This window comes from Bos mutus, chromosome 10, assembly GCF_027580195.1.
Source record: "Bos mutus isolate GX-2022 chromosome 10, NWIPB_WYAK_1.1, whole genome shotgun sequence".
NCBI lineage: Eukaryota > Metazoa > Chordata > Mammalia > Artiodactyla > Bovidae > Bos > Bos mutus.
The window spans coordinates 75688063-75709698 of NC_091626.1; the positions used below are offsets into that span (position 1 = coordinate 75688063).

Below are 21636 nucleotides of genomic sequence, written 5' to 3' on the forward strand. Positions count from 1 at the left end.
GGAGAACCCCCTCTGGTCTCTGGAATGCTCTAGAATTTTTTTGTTGTTGTTGTTGTTGTTGAGTGCAGTTATTAATATTACAGACTTAATTTTCTTCATACCCTCCTGCTGGATATAATAGGCATTGCTTTCTTTTCTTAAATCGAAGGAGGCTTGGTTTTCTTTTCTTTGTTTCAATTGATAAATGGTTGATTTATAATACTATATAAGTTTCAGAGGTTGGTTTTTCCAGTGTGACACAAGGCAAGGTTTTTATACAGTCTATCCATCGTTCAGATATACTGCCACTGGAGGATGTTCAGCTCGTACTTTGTCATACTTATAATTTATGTAGAGAAATCTGGCTTTCAGAATAAGAACGTTTTATATTGAAGAGATTAGTTGAAAGACACATATGTATTTCACCCACTGTTTATAAAATTTATTCTAATAAATGATTACCTTTATTAAAGAAATAGAGGAGTATAAAGGCCAACTTTTTTATTGAATTGTACTGAAAGTTGCCAATGGGGACGTTTGGAATAGCAATTGTCATTTGCTTAATGAATTGATTTTCCAGTTATGTTCTTTTAAAATTAAGAGAAAAAAATCATATTCTTTACCTCACAGCATTAGAATTATCACTCTATGTGCAGATTGTCTGAATAGCAGCCACCAAATTGAAAATTTCCTTTTTCCATGAGCTTTTGGAAGTGGGTCTTGCCATTTCAAGTAGAGGAAGAGAAGAATAAGCAAAGTTTCCTTCATGGGAGGCCAGGTCTGTTCTTGGCTCTGTCTCTTGAGAGTGTGGGATCTCCAGCAGGTCACCAAACTCTAGTATGGCTGTTGTTTTAGCCATTGAATAGACACAGTAATTCCTGTTCCCTTACCCATCTTCAGGAAGTGCCTTCACTCTGTAGGAAGAGGCATGGAAATGACTGTAGAAGTGAAGAGGTTTTACCATAAAAAATGGCTCACTGGTGAAGAATCACTATGCAAATCAATTTCACATTTTAAAACAATGTTATTGATTTGACTGCTCTGGGTCTTTGGTGCTGCATGGGCTTTTCTCTAGTTTCGGTGAGAGGGGGCAACTCTCTGGTTGCGGTGCGCGAGCTTCTCATTGCAGTGGCTTCTCTGTGGAGCACAGACTCTAGAGAGCTTGGCTTTCAGAAGTTGCAGCACATGGGCTCAGTAGTTGTGGTTCCCAGGCTAGTTGTGGCACAAGCGCTTAGTTGCCCAGAACGAATGTGGGATCTTCCCGGATCAGGGATGGAACCCAAGTCTCCTGCATTGGCAGGTGGATTCTTTACCATGGAGCCACCAGGGAAGCCCAAATTTCACATTTTAAAGGCTCATTTTCTTTATCTACTATTATATATTTTATATCTACTACTATATTATATTTTCAAATGAATGTTATTTTCAAATAAGAGATTTATAGAAAAATTATGAAGATAGTAGAGCGTCCTTGCATCCCACATTGTTTCCCCTTTTATCAACATTTATGATTAGTAATTTTTACATATTTTAATCACTAAAATTAATATTCTATATCTTCAAGGTCCCAAAAATGGGGGATGCCCTGCTTCCTTTTCTGTGATCTCACTTTGATGGGAAACAGTGTATTTGTTGTAAGTCCAAGCCAGGCTTCAGCAATACATGAACTGTGAACTTCAGATGTTCAAGCTGGTTTTAGAAAAGGCAGAGGAATCAGAAATCAAATTGCAAACATCCACTGGATCATTGAAAAAGCAAGAGAGTTCCAGAAAAACATCTGTTTCTGCTTTATTGACTATGCCAAAGCCTTTGACTGTGTGGATCACAATAAACTGTGGAAAATTCTGAAAGAGATGGGAATACCAGATCACCTGATCTGCCTCTTGAGAAACCCATATGCAGGTCAGGAAGCAATAGTTAGAACTGGACATGTATACCTGTGGCGGATTCATTTTGATATTTGGCAAAACTAATACAATTTATAAAGTTTTAAAATAAAATAAAATTAAAAAAAAAAGAACTGGACATGGAACAACAGACTGGTTCCCAATAGGAAAATGAGTGTGTCAAGGCTGTATATTGTCACCCTGCTTATTTCACTTATGTGCAGAGTACATCATGAGAAACGTTGGGCTGGAAGAAGCACAAGCGGGAATCAAGATTGCTGGGAGAAATATCAATAACCTCAGATATGCAGATGATACCACCCTTATGGCAGAAAGTGAAGAGGAACTAAAAAGCCTGTTGATGAAAGTGAAAGAGGAGAGTGAAAAAGTTGGCTTAAAGCTCAACATTCAGAAAACGAAGATCATGGCATCTGGTCCCATCACTTCATGGGAAATAGATGGGGAAACAGTGGAAACAGTGTCAGCCTTTATCTTTTTGGGCTCCAAAATCACTGCAGATGGTGACTGCAGCCATGAAATTAAAAGACGCTTACTCCTTGGAAGAAAAGTTATGACCAACCTAGATAGCATATTCAAAAGCAGAGACATTACTTTGCCAACAAAGGTCTGTTTAGTCAAGGCTATGGTTTTCCCAGTGGTCATGTATGGATGTGAGAGTTGGACTGTGAAGAAAGTTGAGCGCCGAAGAATTGATGCTTTTGAACTGTGGTGTTGGAGAAGACTCTTGAGAGTCCCTTGGACTGCAAGGAGACCCAACCAGTCCATTCTAAAGGAGATCAGCCCTGGGATTTCTTTGGCAGGAATGATGCTAAAGCTGAAACTCCAGTCCTTTGGCCACCTCATGCGAAGAGTTGACTCATTGGAAAAGACTGATGCTGGGAGGGATTGGGGGTAGGAGCAAAAGGGGATGACAGAGGATGAGATGGCTGGATGGCATCACCGACTTGATGGATGTGAGTTTGAGTGAACTCTGGGAGATGGTGATGGTAAGGGAGGCCTGGTGTGCTGCAATTCATGGGGTCACAAAGAGTTGGACACGACTGAGCAACTGAACTGAACTGAACTGAACAGTGCTTTTGCTTATGGCATTTTTTGGCTGCAAACAACAGAAAAGACTAGCTCAACTGGCTTAAAGAGTAAAGAAAATGTATTAGCTGAGATAACAGGAGATGTGGCAGTTTCAAGATAAATACAGGGACTCAGTGACATCATCAGAGTCAGGTTTTTTCCATTTTTCTGCCTCCTCATCCTCAGGGAGTTTGCTTGTCTGTGATCTAGCATTACTCCTGGTTGCCAGATGGCCATAGCTATGCATCCCATCCAGATACAACCAGCAGAAGAGAGACCATTTCTTTCTTTGTGATTTTGGATCAGCAAGGCAGGGCTTTTCCAGAAGCCCTTCAGCAGACTTTCTCTCAACTATTTTTGGTCCAAATGCATGATATGTTTATGCCTACACCAGTTACTGGTAAGAGAAGGGAGGTGCCACGAGGGGCTTAGAGCAACCATGATGTGCCTCTAGGGGTTGGGGCTGACGTTCTCTTCCTCTGAGAAAGTATACAGCCATCTAGGGGACAGTGGACATCTGAGCAAAAGTAATGCTGGGATAAAAGGAGGTGTGGTGGTGGTTGTGGTGATTGGCTGGTGGGTAGGCAATTAACAAAGGCAACTACAACAGATAATACTATGCTTGCATTATAAAAGTGAGTGGAAGAAATTTAAATAATAAATAATAAAAAAAAAAATTTTATTTTTTATAAATATTTATTTTATAAATAAAATAAAAAAAAAAAAAAAAAAATAAATAATAAAATAATGAACACTTACTATTTATGACAAAAAGGTGTTATTCTAAGATAGAAATGGGATTCTGTAAATAATATCATCAAGACCTTTTCTAACATGCTTTGAAATAATGAAAATTTGAGGACCTAATATGGTTATTAGGGGCCTTAAAAACTTGCAAAGCTGGCTATTTCACAGATTCTGGGACAATATATGCCAAATAAATATTTGTTGAGTTATGTTGCATGAATATTTTGTCCAAAGCTATGAAACAAGAATTAATTTTTGCTTCTTTTGCTTGAATATGATTTATTCTTCTAAATTTTGACATTAAACAACATATAATAGCTTCAATATAGCTAATATAATGTTAGTATATTAATATTTTGTAAATAATAAATTCAGTTCAGTTCAGTTCAATTGCTCAGTCACGTCCGACTCTTTGCAACCCCACGGACTGCAGCAGGCCAGGCCTCCCTTACCATCACCATCTCCCAGAGTTCTCTCAAACTCCTGTCCATCGAGTTGGTGATGCCGTCCAGCCATCTCATCCTCTGTCGTCCCTTGTCCTCCCACCTTCAATCTTTCCCAACATCAGGGTCTTTTCCAAGGAGTCAGTTCTTTGCATCAAGTGGTCAAAGTATTGGAGTTTCAGCTTCAGCATCAGTCCTTCCAATGAATATTCAGGACTGATTTCCTTTAGGATGGACTGGTTGGATCTCCTTGTTCTCCAAGGGACTCTCGAGTCTTCTCCAACACCACAGTTCAAATGCACCAATTCTTCACTGCTCAGCTTTCTTTATAGTCCAAATCTCACATCCATACATGACCACTGGAAAAACCATAGCCCTGACTTGACGGACCTTTGTTGGCAAAGTAATGTCTCTGCTTTTGAATATGCTATCTAGGTTGGTCATAACTTTCCTTCCAAGGAGTAAGTGTCTTTTAATTTCATGGCTGCAATCACCATCTGCAGTGATTTTGGAGACCCCAAAAATAAAATCTGACACAGTTTCCATTGTTTCCCCATCTATTTCCCATGAAGTGATGGGACCAGATGCCATGATATTCGTTTTCTGAATGTTGAGCTTTAAGGCAACTTTTTCACTCTCCTCTTTCACTTTCATCAACAGGCTTTTTAGTTCCTCTTCACTTTCTACCGTAAGGGTGGTGTCATCTGCATATCTGAGGTTATTGATATTTCTCCCGGCAATCTTGATTCCCGCTTGTGCTTCTTCCAGCCCAGCGTTTCTCATGATGTACTCTGCACATAAGTGATATAAGCGGGGTGACAATATTCAGCCTTGACACACTCATTTTCCTATTTGGAACCAGTCTGTTGCTCCATGTCCAGTTCTAACTGTTGCTTCTTGACCTGCATACAAATTTCTCAAGAGGCAGATCAGGTGGTCTGGTATTCCCATCTCTTTCAGAATTTTCCACAGTTTATTGTGATCCACACAGTCAAAGGCTTTGGCATAGTCAATAAAGCAGAAGTAGATGTTTTTCTGGAACTCTCTTGCTTTTTTGATGATCCAGTGGATGTTGGCAATTTGATTTCTGATTCCTCTGCCTTTTCTAAAACCAGCTTGTACATCTGGAAGTTCATGGTTCACATAACTGTTGAAGCCTGGGTTGGAGAATTTTGAGCATTACTTTACTAGCGTGTGAGATGAGTGCAATTGTGCGGTAGTTTGAGCATTCTTTGTCATTGCCTTTCTTTGGGATTGGAATGAAAACTGACCTTTTCCAGTCCTGTGGCCACTGCTGAGTTTTCCAAATTTGCTGGCATATTGAGTGCAGCACTTTCACAGCATCGTCTTTAGGGATTTGAAATAGTTCCACTGAATTCCATCACCTCCACTAACTTTGTTTGTAGTGATGCTTTCTAAGGCCCACTTGACTTCACATTCCAGGATGTCTGGCTCTAGGTGAGTGATCACACCATTGTGATTATCTGGGTTGTGAAGATCTTTTTTGTACAGTTCTGTGTATTCTTGCCATCTCTTCTTAATATCTTCTGCTTCTGTTAGGTCCATACCATCTGTCCTTTATCGAGCCCATCTTTGCATGAAATGTTCCCTTGTTATCTCTAATTTTCTTAAAGATATCTCTAGTCTTATCCATTCTGTCGTTTTCCATTTCTTTGCATTGATCGCCGAGGAAGGCTTCCTTATCTCTTCTTGCTATTCTTTGGAACTCTGCATTCAGATGCTTGTATTTTTCCTTTTCTTCTTTGCTTTTCACTTCTCTTCTTTCCACAGCTATTTGTAAGGCCTCCTCAGACAGCCATTTTGCTTTTTTGCATTTCTTTTCCATGGGGATGGTCTTGATCCCTATCTCCTGTACAATGTCATGAACCTCCATCCATAGTTCATCAGGCACTCTATCAGATCTAGTCCCTTAAATCTATTTCTCACTTCCACTGTATAATCATAAGGGATTTGATTTAGGTCATACCTGAATGGTCTAGTGGTTTTCCCTACTTTCTTCAATATAAGTCTAAATTTGTCAATAAGGAGTTCATGATCTGAGCCACAGTCAGCTCCTAGTCTGGTTTTTGCTGACTGTATAGAGCGCCTCCATCTTTGGCTGCAAAGAATATAATCAATCTGATTTTGGTGTTGTACATCTGGTGATGTCCATGTGTAGAGTCTTCTCTTGAGTTGTTGGAAGAGGGTGTTTGTTATGACCAGTGCATTTTCTTGGGAAAACTCTATTAGTCTTTGCCCTGCTTCATTCCGTATTCCAAGGCCAAATTTGCCTGTCACTCCAGGTGTTTCTTGACTTCCTACTTTTGCATTCCAGTCCCCTATAATGAAAAGGACTTCTTTTTTGGGTGTTAGTTCTAAAAGGTCTTGTAGGTCTTCATAGAACCATTCAACTTCAGCTTCTTCAGCGTTACTGGTTGGGGCATAGACTTGGATTACTGTGACATTGAATGGTTTGCCTTGGAAACGAACAGAGATTATTCTGTCATTTTTGAGATTGCATCCAAGTAGTGCACTTCAGACTCTTTTGTTGACAATGATGGCTACTCCATTTCTTCTGAGGGATTCCCGCCCGCCATAGTAGATATAATGGTCATCTGAGTTAAATTCACCCATTCCAGTCCATTTTAGTTCACTGATTCCTAGAATGTCGACGTTCACTCTTGCCATCTCCAGTTTGACCACTTCCAATTTGCCTTGATTCATGGACCTAACATTCCAAGTTCCTATGCAATATTTACATCATCGGACCTTGCTTCTATCACTGGTCACATCCACAACTGGGTATCGTTTTTGTTTTGGCTCCATCCCTTCATTCTTTCTGGAGTTACTTCTCCACTGATCTCCAGCAGCATATTGGGCGTCTACCGACCTGGGGAGTTCCTCTTTCAGTATCCTATCATTTTGCCTTTTCATATTGTTCATGGTGTTCTCAAGGCAAGAATACTGAAGTGGTTTGCCATTCCCTTCTCCAGTGGACCACATTCTGTCAGACCTCTCCACCATGACCCGCTCATCTTGGGTGGCCCCACATGGCATGGCTTAGTTTCATTGAGTTAGACAAGGCTATGGTCCGTGTGATCAGATTGGCTAGTTTTCTGTGTTTATGGTTTCAGTGTGTCTGCCCTCTGATGCCCTCTCGTAACACCTACCATCTTACTTGGGCTTCTCTTACCTTGGACGTGGGATATCTCTTCATGGCTACTCCAGCAAAGCGCAGCTGCTGCTCCTTACCGTGGACAAGGGGTATCTCCTCACCGCCGCCCCTCCTGACCTTGAACATGGAGTAGCTCCTCTCAGCCCTCCTGCGCCCGCACAGCCCCTATCAGATCTATTCCCTTAAATCTATTTCTCACTTCCACTGTATAATTGTAAGGGATTTGATTTAGGTCATACCTGAATGGTCTAGTGGTTTTCCCCACTTTCTTCAATTTAAGAGCACGGTCCCGCCCATCAGAATAAGACCCAGTTTCCCCCTTAGTCAGTCTCTCCCAACAGGAAGCTTCCATAAGACTCTTATCCTTTTCCATCAGAGGGCAGACAGACTGAAAACCACAATCACAGAAAACTAACCAATCTGATCATATGGACCACAGCCTTGTCCAACTCAGTGAAACTATGAGCCATGCTGTGTAGGGCCACGCAAGATGGACAGGTCATGGTGGAGAGTTCTGACAAAATGTGTTCCACTGGAGAAGGGAAATTGAATATTGAAATAGCTCGACTAAAATAATAAATTGAATCAGGAAAAGGCTTAACCCATACACTGTCAAAACATTTCCAATATTTGAAGAACAAACTGATTTGAAATTATCCATTTTAAAACCTTTACATTTATTTGCCTTTGTTGTTTATTGAGGTATAATTCACACAGTCCACTCTTTTTTGGTGCAGAGGCCTATGAATTTTGAAAAATGTATATAGTGTGCAACCATCAGGAGTATTTGTTACATTCTAAAAGTTGCCTCATGCCCCTTTGTAGTTAATTAACCCCCATCTAATCCCTGGCAATCATTGCTTTGATTCCTGTCCCTACAGATTTGACTTTTCCAGAATATTCTAAAAATGGAATATACTGTATATAGTCTGGCTTCTTTCACTTGGCACTACTCTTTTGAAAATTCTTTATGTATGGTGAGTACCTGTTGTTGGTGCCTTTGTATTGCTGATTAGTATCCCATTGTATGAGGGACTGTGTACAGTCCACTATGCAATGGGATACTAATCAGCAATAAAAAGAACATTTGGTTTGTTGCTAGCTTTTCGCAATGATAAATAACATTACTATAACTGTTTGTGGAGAGGTTTTTATGAAAACCCTTCATTTCTCTTGAGTAAACTGCTGGGTTATTTGCTATTTATTTAATGTTTTAAGAAACTGCCAAATTGTCTAATCAATTGGCTATACCATTTTGCATGAGAGTTTCAGTTGCTCCACATCTTCCCTTAGCATTTGGTAATGTGAATTCTTTATTTGAGCTATTGTCGTAGTTGTATAGTGGTATCTTATTGTGCTGTCATTTGCATTTTACTAGTGATTAATTATGTGGAATACCTCTTCACGTGTTCACATGGCATATTTCCTTCACTGGTTAAATGACTGTTCAAATCTTTTCCCAATTATTTTTTGAGTTGACTTTTATTATTATTTAGTTTTCAGTTTTAGAGATATTCTAAATACAAGTTTTTATTATATGTTGTGCTGTGGTTCAGTCTCTAAGTCCTGTTTGACTTTGCAACCTCATGGTCTGTAGCACACCAGGCTTCCCTGTCCTTCACTATCTCCTAGAGTTTGCTCAGATTCATATCCATTGAGTCAGTGATGCTATCTAACCATCTCACCCTCTGATGCCCTCTTCTCCTTTTGCCTTCCATCGTTCCCAGCATCAGAGTCTTTTTCCAGTGAGTCAGCTCTTCGCATCACGTGGCCGAAGTATTGGAGCTTCAGCTTCAGCACCAGTCCTTCCAATGATCTGACTTCAATGAGTTGCAAACCTAGATCAATTTTAGGTGATAATCAGATCAAGCCATTTCAGGACAGCTCGTATCAGTCTTCATGTTTTCAACAAGATGTGCTGCCAGATTGAGGGCAATGCAAATTCATCTGAAATTTTCAAATTCAGTTAATTAAGGTGTCTAGATTATCTTTAGACCACACAAACTGTGTTTGCTAAAATGAGCCCATTGCTCAGTTGTGTCTGACATTTTGTGACCCCATGGACTGCAGCCCGCCAGGCTTCTTTGTTTATGGGATTCTCCAGGCAAGAATACTGGAGTGGGTTATCATTTCCTACTCCAGGGGATCTTCCCAACCCAGGGATTGAACCCCGGTCTCCTGCACTGCAGGTAGATTCTAAGTAAACAAAAAACTTCTACAAGAAACACAGCTCAACTGGTTAACTCTTCTGTTTACGGACACAGGAGCACTTCTTCGCCTAGCAGGGGTGTTGTGAAGCACAGTTAATTATTTGCAAAATGATCCCAAGCTCCCAGATAAAAGGAAACACACTTCCCATGCCCAGTGTTACTGTTAGTGTCCTCTGCCGCCAAGGAGAATCTGATGCAGAACTTGCCTCAAGCATCTAAGAAGACTGGCATGTGACCACAGAGGGAAGCCTCGTGCTTGTTCATTTGTTGGAAAACTGTTCAGCTTGCCTGTGACATAATGAAGTCAAAGTTTAGGGGTGGGTGCACTGGCCAAAGTCAGGTCTTTTACAAAACTGCGCCCAATAGTGTCAGGAGCATCAATCAGAGAAAGAACCCAGGAACAAACTAGTATTCATTTCCCCAAATTCCTTTTGCTTTGCTGTTTTCAGTTTTTCAAAGATCACATTCAAAAAGCATTTTATGCTTTCACTGAATTAACAATAGCCCGGAGAAGGTATTTCAATCCCAAAAGAAACCTTTTCTATTATGACAAACCTTCGGGGGCTCATCTGGAGCACTGCTGATAGGGGCCTTCAATCAGACCTGGAAGCCTGAGCTAGTTCCTGTGCTGTGTTGTCTCCAAAGTTGTATTTATGGCCAAGGCTATGGTCACTATCAAAAGAAACATGGGCTCAGAGTTCCTCTAGAGAAGAGGAATGTTAAGTGAGACATGTGTCTGCGAAAACAATCAACTAAACATATCCCCACTGCCTCTCCCTTAACTTTAGGAAAAATGGCTTTTTTAAAATGAGTTTTAGAAAAGCAATAATAAACCAAGCTATTTACCTTATACTGATGTTGATGTTAACAGAAAATGCACAGTTTTTTAATGGTGCATTTCGTTTATTAGATGGATCCTTCTATGGTAGTGATATTATTAATAACTATATAATGTACAATAAAACTATGAGATATGATACTAGTTTTGTTAAAGCACTGATGTATGATGTATAACATAATAATCTTATTTAATCCTTACAATAGTCTTATGTGATAGGTATTATGTCAATTTTACAACAGAAGAAATTGAAGCCTTTAGGCTCATTATTTAAGTGGGGGAGCAGGGATTCCAGCCTGTCACCAAATTGAGTGTAAGCCACCAGGTTCTACTGGGTACAGTTACAGAATATGATATACTAATCATTACTGGTGAGGATCAGAAAAATTCATGAATTACTATTGGTTTAAACATTATCCTTACAGGAACAGAAGATAATAAACATAACATCTGTGGATTTTTTTAATGGAAGGAGAAATCAAATGAATATGTAAATCAGCCAGGGGGGAAAATAACCTACAACTGTTTCCAAAATCACTTTTAGTAGCAAATCCTCAAGCTACATGGCAATGTATAGAAACTGAATGCTGCACTTTCACTGCCGGGACCAGCGTCTAACCACTGGTTGGGGAACTAAGATCCCCCAGGCTACACAGCCAAAAAAAACCAAGAAACTGCCACCGAATGATAAGGATTTTAGGTTACTTAAGTGCAAATAAAATGAGAGGTATTTCTGTCAAAGCAACAGCTGATTCCTACTATAGAGATCAAACAATCAGTAACAGAGAAAAAACAGTAAGGTTCAGAATGTTCATTCAAAAATATACAATGATCTTTTACTTTGTAAACAGTAAATGTAACTTAGATATTGGAAGCTCTTTCTGGAATAAATGATTAACGTCATGGGGACAATGACGGTGGACAGGAGGTTAGGAAGGACGAATTCTCGTCCTGCCTCCAATTAGCTAGCTCTGTCACCTTGGATGAGTCATGTGACCTCTCCCGACTCCAGTTTTCTCACTTGTACAATGAGGTCTCTGGTCTCTTCCAATTCTAAAATTCTCTGAGTCTATGAGTCAAACTCATCTCTTCTTTGCTTAATGGCTCAATTTTCCTTTCCGCACACCTCTTAGGGAACCGATTGAAAATGCAATTCAATTCTCACATGGGCTTCTTTGCTCACTCCACGCCTCCAAGCTGCTGCTGCTGTTTTTAACCCCTTTGTCATTGGGAAACACTTTCAAGGATAGTGGGGAAGCAAGTAAGATGAAAATAATTTACCAAAAGACTGAGTTTTACATTGACATGCAATGCACTTATGTCCACTTTGCCATCTTTCTAGCTGTTCTGCTTTTCGATTACCCTCTGTTAGGCTGAATTGCTTTTCTTTTTTTTTTTTTCATTTACCACAAAATGCTTTTTAAAAAATTGTAACTTGGAAAATCAAGATGGATTCTTCTATTCAAATTAGCAAGCAACAAAATATTTTTAGCTTTTTACCTACTAATTTTCTGTGTGCAATGATTGTCATTAGTTTAGCTGACAGAATTAATGAGCTGATTCAATTAAAAGGTTTTAGGAACATTATTTATGGCTTAATGGTAAGTATATTAACAAAAAGTGCATTACCATGTAAAGCATACCCATCTCTTTCACCTTTGAAAATATTTCAACACTTCTCTCTGGAAGCATATTTTAAAACAAATATAACAAATATATAATGACTACTTTCTAAAAATGCACTGCACTAAGCAGGAAATTGAAATCTAGAAGATATTAGGACCATGAAAGAGAAGGAAGGCCTGTTCTGCAGCTGACCTTGAAACCCCAGCTTGCATTTACTGGGAAAACAAACAGTAAAAATAAAAATCTACGGAGTATGTGAGACCATCTAATAGAAGACAATCCTCAAATCACAAGATCCTTATGGACAGCCCAAACTGTAGAGACCCAGTGTTTCTCTTCAATAACGTCATGTAACTTGTAGGTGTTTACTTTACTGAGAGCAATAATTATCTGTGGCCTTCTAAAGTGTTTATCTTGAGTTTTTAAATCATATTCCTATTGAAATATTTTGCTTATATGAATTGATAAACAGATCTCAGCCATGGACAGATGTTACTAATACTTCACTTGATGTTACAGAACCAATGAAAATGTTACTGTTTATTATTCAGGCCCATGAACAAGATTATGAGTTCTGTTCCAAATGCTTAGAATTTATTTATATTTGCACTAAACATGAATGGCCTAGGGCAGGAATAGAAAATATGTGGCATCTATGTGATTACTACCCACTCCAAAGACTTGTGCCCAGAATTGATCACAGCCTTATTTCCCATTGAGCTGGACTCAGCCTCGGAACCCTTCTCAACAGTAGTGAATGCAGCTACCACAGCATATAGAAAATTATTTGCTGCCCAAGGTCTAGAAGTAAAATATCTCACTAAAAGCCCCACAGGTTTGCCTCTTTCCTTTTTATACTGTAATTGTCTTTTCTGAAATTTTCAAATCTTTTGCTTTCATTTTGCCAAGTAATGATTTGTGCACCGTGGCTGAGCCACCCGGGAAGCCCAAGTAATGATTTATTTCCCCCAGATGAGCATTTACTGCACATTTCTGAATTCCCCACAACACCTGAGATAGTTTCAAACACACACGTCGCTGTTGCTGTTTAGTCACTAAGTCGGGTCTGACTCTTGAGACCCCATGGACTATCGCCTGCCAAACATACATCAGAGACTCGATAAATATTCATGTCTTCAAGACCCTAAATGCTAAAAATATAAGATGGAAACATCCCGCAGAGCCAAAGAGGATTCAGTCTCAGCGATATCTGTCCTGAGTGTCAGTTCTCTCCGGAGACACTCATGGAAGGAATCACGTCCCAAAATGGCCCCAGTGAATTAAGTCCTGGGAAACCAGCAGAGCACAGAAGTAATGTGAGAGTTCCAGCTCCTTTTGTGTCATAAGTCTTCAAAATATGAGGACATATGCCAAATGTCTCTGGCTTTCAGATGATAACATACTCTGAATTAATGACTAACAGGGAAACACCCACTGAGCAGTTCATGGACAGTGTCTCTCCCAAGTCAGATCCTGTTGGCCAATGACCAGAGAACCCGTCTCTCCTGAGCCAGCAGACACTTCTATGGCCAGGAAGCACTTTGTCACCGGCTCAGCAGTATAAAAGCGAGCAATGGAAAGCACCATTTTTTGCAGTTAATCTAATAATTTCACCAAATATCCCCAAATCTGTGTACAAAACATAGTTGCCTTGACTTGATTTTAGGGGAAACTTCCTTAAATAGAAATGTAAAGATAAAGCTAAGCCTTAATAAGCCTTTAAAAAAAACAACAACAAAAAATTTAAATGTTTGAGTTAATTTATCAATATATTGGATAAACAATAATGTACAAAGGCTAATTTTAAGGCAAACACAATGAAAGCACAGGAATTCCTCTTACAACTAAGTGTATACGTGGCTGCTAAGTTGCTTTAGTCATGTCCAGTTCTTTGCGACCCTATGGATTGTAGCCCACCAGGCTCCTCTGTCCATGGATTCTCCAGGCAAGGATACTGGAGTGGGTAGCCATTCCTTCTCGAGGGGATCTTCCCAACTCAGGGATCAAACTGTGTCTCCTGCATTGGCAGAGGATTCTTTACCCTCTGCGCCACGAGGGAAGCCTTTACAACTAAGTATGCATCCTCAAATACTCTGGTGGATGAAACTGCCATATTTCAGATTTTGAGGGTTTCTGAAGTAATTAATTCTCACCAAAGTAATTAATTAACGTCAAAATATATGATGTGTTTCTCTGATTCCAATAAATACACCTAGTTTTCAGCTGAAGAAAATGAGAAAGTTAAAATAAAAAGGCTCCAATTATTCCTTTAATGCAAGTGAGTAAGAGCACATTTAGGCTCAACAGTCATTCATTTGTGCATTCAACATTTATTGAACACCTGCTCTGTGCCAGGAGCTCTGTTAGCTATTGGGTCATAGAGTGGTGAACAAGATAAACACAGTTCCTACTCCATGGAGCTTACAGTCGAGTCAGAGAAGCTCGCCAGTGAACAACTACAGAGAGAGGTACGTCAACAATTGAGATAAACGTGGCACAATCAAATAAAAGGTGCTTACAACTTTTGGATTGCTTACAAAACTATGGTTTCCTGCAGAGGTCACTGGGATTATATAAATTTTGATTTTTCCCTATAAAAGAAATTTCAGTTAAAATTAAAAAACAGTCCACTTTACATACACTCAATTGTAATTTCTGACTGTATCTGTGTTGGATATAAAAAGGACACTTTTTTTTTTTTAAAGAAAAAAGTGCTAGCTTTTCGAGAAATACCTTTAACTGAGGCTGTTTTCAGGGGAATTCATGACTGCTTTAGGTTAACGGTCGGTGGCTTCATGTTCAGGCCTCAATTAAACTCTGAACTTCCATTGTTATTACTTAATTGACTCGGTTATATTTCACGTCAGCATTTCAAAATGACCTTCCTTTTAAAAAATAAAAATTACCTGACAGGGAAGCATTGTGGCAGCCATCCCACACTGTCTTTATGTATGGTTGGGCCTAGAATTTACTCAATTTATCTACCACTAGGGTACTTCTCATCATCCTTGCTTATGACATGAGACAGCTCCAAGTAAATGCAAGTGGTGAGGGAAAAGAGATGAAACACGAAATCTATCTGCTACCATGACTATTATTAAGATGCCAACTAAATCCACTGATATCCACTTTAATTCTAATCAGGGAGTTAGTCTTAAACACCTTGCATATCATGATTAAATGCTGTCAAGTTATGCTTCTTTGAAAGCAGGATTATGTGCACCTTTTCCTTCCATTACAAGTGCCTCCAAAGGTTTAGTTGTGCCAGTTAACTAGATGGAAACGTAAATCCCCTTTACTTGTACACGAGACAACAATAAGAACAAGTTGGATTGCTCTAACTAATGAGTGGGATTTTATATAAAGTAGGTATGACGCCAAGATGGAACGCTGCTAGACTGACTGAAGCAAATTAAAGCATCAAATGAGTCTGTCCCCTCCCCCTGCATCGTGGAAAAGTTTTAAAAGTCTTTTTGAAGTACTTTGATCAAGCTTTGAAATCATTTTAGTGGGTGACTATTGTATGAAAACCGTAATTTATAGTTCTTGACCTAAGCAGCTCTTTGTCTCACAGCCATGTTCAAAACAATGGCAGGAAAGTGAAAAACACAAGGGGAACGCAAGCTGTTCTGGTTATTATTTAATTCATAATTCCATCTTCCTTAATCTTTGCAATCCAGGCATGTTCTTAATAAAACATCTTCAGACCATTTTTACTATATATAGGAAGGTTAGTTTGGCATAATACAATTAGAGGGTCTGAACTGTGTCACTGGGACCTTTCCTTAACCTGAGGGTGACCTACCAGGCAGGTCCAGAGAGGATCTCGCTATAAATGGTGACAGTGCAGGCAAACTCCTATTGTTTGCCTTTTAATTTCCTCTCTAGTTAAGCCGGCTTTGTTCCTTGACCTTAACTGAGAAGGTGCCAACTGGGAGATTTTCACCTCCCATCCTATTCACAAAATAGTTATAGTTAGGAGGCAATTTGCTCCCAGCAGATCACACAGAAAATGGCAAGCTTCCTCTAAGATGAACTAGCTAGGCCGTGATTCTCTAATTGAATCAGAGACATTTTACTATTTTAATTAGTAATTTTAATCAGCTAAAACATCACCATTCAGCCTGGAAATATCAGTAAACCTCACATGTTCTTTGGACTCTTTTTGCCAAAATAGTTACGGATAGCCTAAACCTCAGGCTCTCTTTGACCCTGGAAATATCTTAGTTACAGGTTTTACGATCTGCAAGTGCCACAGATGCCTGTGAACACTGGATACACAGAGGAGCCTTACGTGTGCTCTTCCCCAGAGGGTTTAGGCCAATTGTTCTTCCCCAACCTGGACTCTGAAAATACATGGATCAGGATTCAGACGGGCTGCATTTCAGTCCTGGGATCATTTCCCAGAGAGAAAAAGAACCAAGGGATAGTGTTGTTGTTGATGTTCAGTCACTCAGTCATGTCTGACTTTTGTGACCCCATGAATCGCAGCACGCCAGGCTTCCCTGTCCTTCATTATCTCCCTGAGTTTGCTCAAACTAACGCCCATTGAGTCAGTGATGCCATCCAACCTCTCATCCTGTCGTCCCCTTCTCTCCTGCCCTCAATCTTTCCAGCATCAGAGTCTTTTTCAATGAGTTGTAGTAAGTGCCGAATGTGTGTCCACGTGGGAAGAAACTGCAAAGGCTGGAGAAGGGGAGATGACAGGGAAGAGGAAGGGAATGGAGGCCAGCACGGATTTAATTCAACTGAAACTGCAGGTCTGTAAAGGGTGTGTGTGTGTGGGGGGGCCCGCTGGTGAGAAAGAGCAGACATCTCAGGTATCTTGGTTCCAGAGAGGAAAGGAAACACTGGGTGTAGCTCCTCAGGGAGGGGCGAGTGACTTAACTGTTCACTTGGGCGCTGTGCGTTAATTAGTGAGGCCCACCGGGGCCCATTTAGTGGATGACCTCATCCAGGGCGCTAAGCAATCCCCTGGTGGCTTTAATGAGTGAGTGCACCCCTCAAAGACTTGACAACTTATCTTTTTCCAGAGTGGAATTAAGCCTTGCCAATAATGAGCACCTACACACCTAGGCTTAAAGGAAAATGATGTCCCCTGGAGAGCCAGTTTTCTACTCTGCACCCGAGCCTCCCTTTTATATATGATTTAGGAGTGTTTAGAAGAGGTAACAGACACCTTGCCCAATGCAAATTAAAAAGAAAAAAGAAGTCTCATTGGTTTTTGTTTGTTTGGGGTAGAAATGGGGTGGGACCAAGTCTGTGAAGTATCAGCGCTGGATCAGCTTTGCTCTGAACTCATCCCTCTGAGAGCTTCGAACGAACAGTGTCTCCTGTTTGTTTGTGAGAGCAGACGCTTGGCAGGTCTACATATGCCAGAGAGAACATCATTGAGTTTTATGTTTGTACACACACTCCTGCTTTCTCACTTGGCTTAATTCATCAGCACGGTTTGCAGAGATCTCCATAAAGTAGGATTTGACTTTAACGTTAATGTTCTAATGATGAGAGAAGGAAAAAAAAAAAAATGTCACCATATGTCTACTCTTTAGGGGTGATGTTTATACTGTCTAAATTAAAAAAAAAACACACAAGTAAACAAACACACATAGAAATATTAATAGCACAGGTAAGTATTTCTTACATAAAAGGACAAGGAGGATTTCGGCTTCTAGTCTAGGAACATCAGTCCCCCCAATACCACTCCTCCAATGTCTACTGAAAAGTAATACACATTATAATCACATTAGTTTTTATGTTGTATAAAGCTGAGTTTTAAATAACTTTGTAACTTTATCATGATATGTACAGTCTACTGCTGGTTTCTTTCCCACTTTTCAGGGCCAGATTTAAAAACCTCATCCATACAGAAAAGGTGGTGCCTTTGCCAGAGAACACTGGTACCTTCTCCTAACATATTATGTCAGGGTGCCAGGTAGGAGCAAGCACCTCTTTCATTTTTTAAATTTATTTGTGCCCCTTCATCATAAATTTGTTTAATGTAAAATAAACAAATCCTTGATGAGGGTTTAACAAGGTTTTCAACATCTGTGCAGATCCATGTAACTTACTCCTAAAGAAGAAAAATCAGTTTAAAGCATGCCATGAAAACTGCTTTTAACAACAGTTTGGTCTAAGAGTGTGTGTGTGTGTGTGTGTGTGTGTGTGTGTGTGTGTGTATCAAGACAATAGTGGTTCCCAAGTGTGTATGTGTGTGTGTGGTGTGTATCAAGACAACAGCAGTGGTTCCCAAGTGTGAGTGTGTGTGGTGTGTATCAAAAACAACAGCACTGGTTCCCAATCATTCTATTTTACTCACAAAACCTGTATGGTGAATTTTACACTGAAGCACAAGTTTGCCTGATAATACCATACCATTTCATCTTCTCCCTCTTTCTTGTTTAACGCAACCTACCACAGAGCTAAAATCCATGCCTGAACCCGACATGTTTCTGTTCTTCAAAAGGAAAGGTAACAGGCAGACGTCTGCATACCCTCTTAGGTGCAAAATGAACAAAGTGCAGACAGTACAGTTAAGTCTTTTGAAAGAACCGAGCAATACACATAACTTGAGGGTGTTTGTAAAAGTTACATTTTTACTAATATTTCCAAACTCACTCAACATTATAAAGAATATAATGTCAACATGGGGGAAAATTTTATTAAATACATTTCTGGGTATGGATTAATTTTTTACCTTCCTAAAAGATAGGTTTATAATGAATTTATATTGATGTTTTTCTTCAGATTGAAATTTGGTTTGCAGTACAAAAAATGAATAAATGAAAGTGAACAAATACAAAACTTCTTTTATTTTGCTAACCTGAAAATTGCTCTAGGTTTATTTTTGGTACACTTAATTCATTGAAAGCTGAACTTCCCTAATGCCTAACTTATTTGAGTGTTATATAATTATGTGGTATAAATGGGAGATATAAAGCAGGGTAAAGAATGCACTTTTGAAAAATTTTACTCATAAAAATACCAACTACCATCCATACCTACAGACAACTAGTTGTGTTTTAAAATAAACTCTTTTCAAGGCTGGCCCTGAGCTTCAGTTATCTGCCCGCAGCCCCCAATCCAAAAGAGAAGCGTGGTTTCCAGACACAACGTAACTAATGCTTTTAAATGAGATAAGTGGAAAATGTTTGGTGTTCAAACAAGTAATATAAAAAGAAGAAATTCTCATCAAATACATTTTTTTCAGCTTGGCTTACTGCCATAGAAGTCAGGAAACCACCAAGACGACAAAACAAGCACAGGCTCCCAGCAAGATCAGCCCCTGCAGGTGAGCGAGAAAATCCAGTTGTAGCCTTCACGACTTTGGCTTTGCTAGGACCGTGAGAGGTTACTCCACGATGGTAATGCAATCCTGGGTATCTGTAAGTGTGCATGAAGAGAAATGGGGAGGGAGACAGAATGAATGCAGGCTTAGCCAAAAAATAAATAAGAGGGCAATTTGGTAACTGGGCGGAGAATTGAAAAATCACACCTTTCAGTCTCCACATTTTTTCTTTTGTTCAGTATATAAGGAGAAACCATCCGGAAGGAAGAAAGATTATGACTATCTATAAACTAACTGTTTGACAGAGACAGAAATGCTGATAATGAGTGGGTTGTGTCTGTAGTTCTTGGCTGTTCCCATGAGCAAGGGATGAAGGAAAACAGAAACTCTTGATATGTTTGTCTAAAGAGGTAGTGGTGTGACCACGGGCAGCGAGAGTTCAGCTGAAGTTCAGGGCAGATGTTGCCAGGAGTTTACGCTGCAGGAAAGTAAAATTGCTTCCGGATTCACCTTTTCCTCCCAGCTTCTCTTCCAGGCTCATCAGGGTCAAGCAACACTGTGGCACAAGGTGACGATGTCAGTGGGGAAGCAGGCATGGAGCAGGATGCCCCTCTCCCGGTTACAGTCCAGCTCCTGGATGAACCCGTACCAGTAGATGACTAAGCCTGGCCCAAACCTGCAGAAACACGAGAAAAAAACACACACGGGTAGTACTGACATAACTCCAGAAAAAGGTAATCACTGATGCATGGATAAGATGACTAAATGACTTTACACAGTTTTTGTTTCCATTGCTATGATTCTGACTGAAAGTAGTTGAACTTGGATCAAAAAGTTTATTTAATGCAAATGTTACCACCTTGGATGGATTTGTTACCTTGTTTTCAAGGAACCTGAACTATTTCACTATCCTGATTTCCTCTCAGTCAGGTATTATGCTGACTTAGCTGATGAAGGATAAAACAGAGTTGCAGTAGCATTGAGCTGGGGAGCACCAGGCTTGGGCTTTTAGCCTTTTAGCATTCAGAGGTACAGCTGAGCACAGCTTCCCTGATGGCTCAGATGGTAAAGAATCTGCAATGCAAGAGACCGGAGTTTGATCCGGGGGTCAGGAAGATGCCCTGGAGAAGGGAATGGCAACCACTCCAGTATTCTTGCCTGGAGGCTTGCGCCATGTACAGAGGCTCCTGGTGGGTTACAGTCCATGGGGTCCCAGAGTTGGACATGACTGAGCGATTAACACTTTCACATTCAGGGGCACCCTTTTAAAGGTTAAACTTACCTATTTTCAATTAAGTGAAAAAAAAAAAGTTTGAAAAGTAATTTTAAAAAACGAAATGGCTCAAAGTCTTCTTCTTACAATATACCAATAGGGCCAGAAATTCTTTCTGCCCTATTCTTTCTAGTCTAAAAAAACCCAAAACACACACACACATGACAACTGGGATCCTAAAAAGAAATCTCTTGACCCTCCTCTCTCTGCACTACAACTTCTCTTAAGCTTGAACATGGCATGAAATTGGGCTGTAGGTTCTTATCACGAAAACAAGGAATAATGCCAGGTAGAGTTGAGAAAAAGTCTTGAGAGATGCAGGCTTAAAACCTCAGTATTTCTAAATAATGCCTCCGAATTATCTCCAATTTAGTTAGCAGCACACTCAGGAAGTAGTCAGCAGGAAGTCGAGACCTCTAGGTTGGGTTCATAAAGATGTAATCATTATCAATCACCATGCACACAGAGATGTTTTGCACATCAGTTTCACGTTTTTCCTACCAAGAGTACTTAATTAAAGGGCAGCTCTACTTTTGGTGTCGTGTTGCAGGAATTTTACAGTGAAATCATAAATTATGAATGTTGGGTTAGTAAAAGGATGTCTAAAAACAGAACTGCTTTCTGTATTCTGACATTACAGCGGGCTGAAGCGAGCTAGGCCAAAAGGCTTTTTCCTTTCATGATTTATTACATGCTGAAGTGTACTTGCCAAAACAAACAGCACAGGATGGGCTGCGAAATACTGTATGCACAGGAACAAGTTCAGTTGGATGTCGTGGGATGGTTTATTTGGGGATCCACATCAGGAAGGTAGCCAAGCTGGATGCAAGATTAACTGAAACCTTTGCATCCTCGCTGTGCAGGGACAGAATCCTGAGATGGCGGCTCTCAACAACTGAACATGTTGCGGGGGGTGGGGTTGGGGCACAGGAGCCATCTAGGATGCAATTCCTTGGAGTACCAGGCCCTGCAACATTTACCCTCAGGGCTGACTGCACATGCTTTTGTTTCTCAGTATCTCTGAAGAGTCTCCTTTGTGGTCAGAAGAATCAGGCACCTAAGATGCGAGGTATGCGCACCTC

General features: G+C 40.1%; 1 protein-coding gene across 7 annotated transcripts in view; it reads right to left on the bottom strand.

Moving 5' to 3' along the window:
* Positions 1-13794: 13794 nt before the first annotated feature.
* CDIN1 (CDAN1 interacting nuclease 1) overlaps positions 13795-21636 on the bottom strand; it is a 235667-nt gene continuing 227825 nt past the window's right edge. For 5 of the 7 annotated variants that reach the window (XM_070378260.1, XM_070378258.1, XM_070378261.1 and 2 more), the window contains one exon: positions 18570-19957. In XM_070378260.1, the coding sequence (XP_070234361.1) occupies positions 19828-19957 (130 nt within the window). In that variant the 3' untranslated portion in view covers positions 18570-19827. Of the gene's footprint in view, positions 17492-18569; positions 19958-21636 lie in introns of those variants that run through there. The other 2 variants (XM_070378257.1, XM_070378256.1) reach the window with 2 other exon arrangements.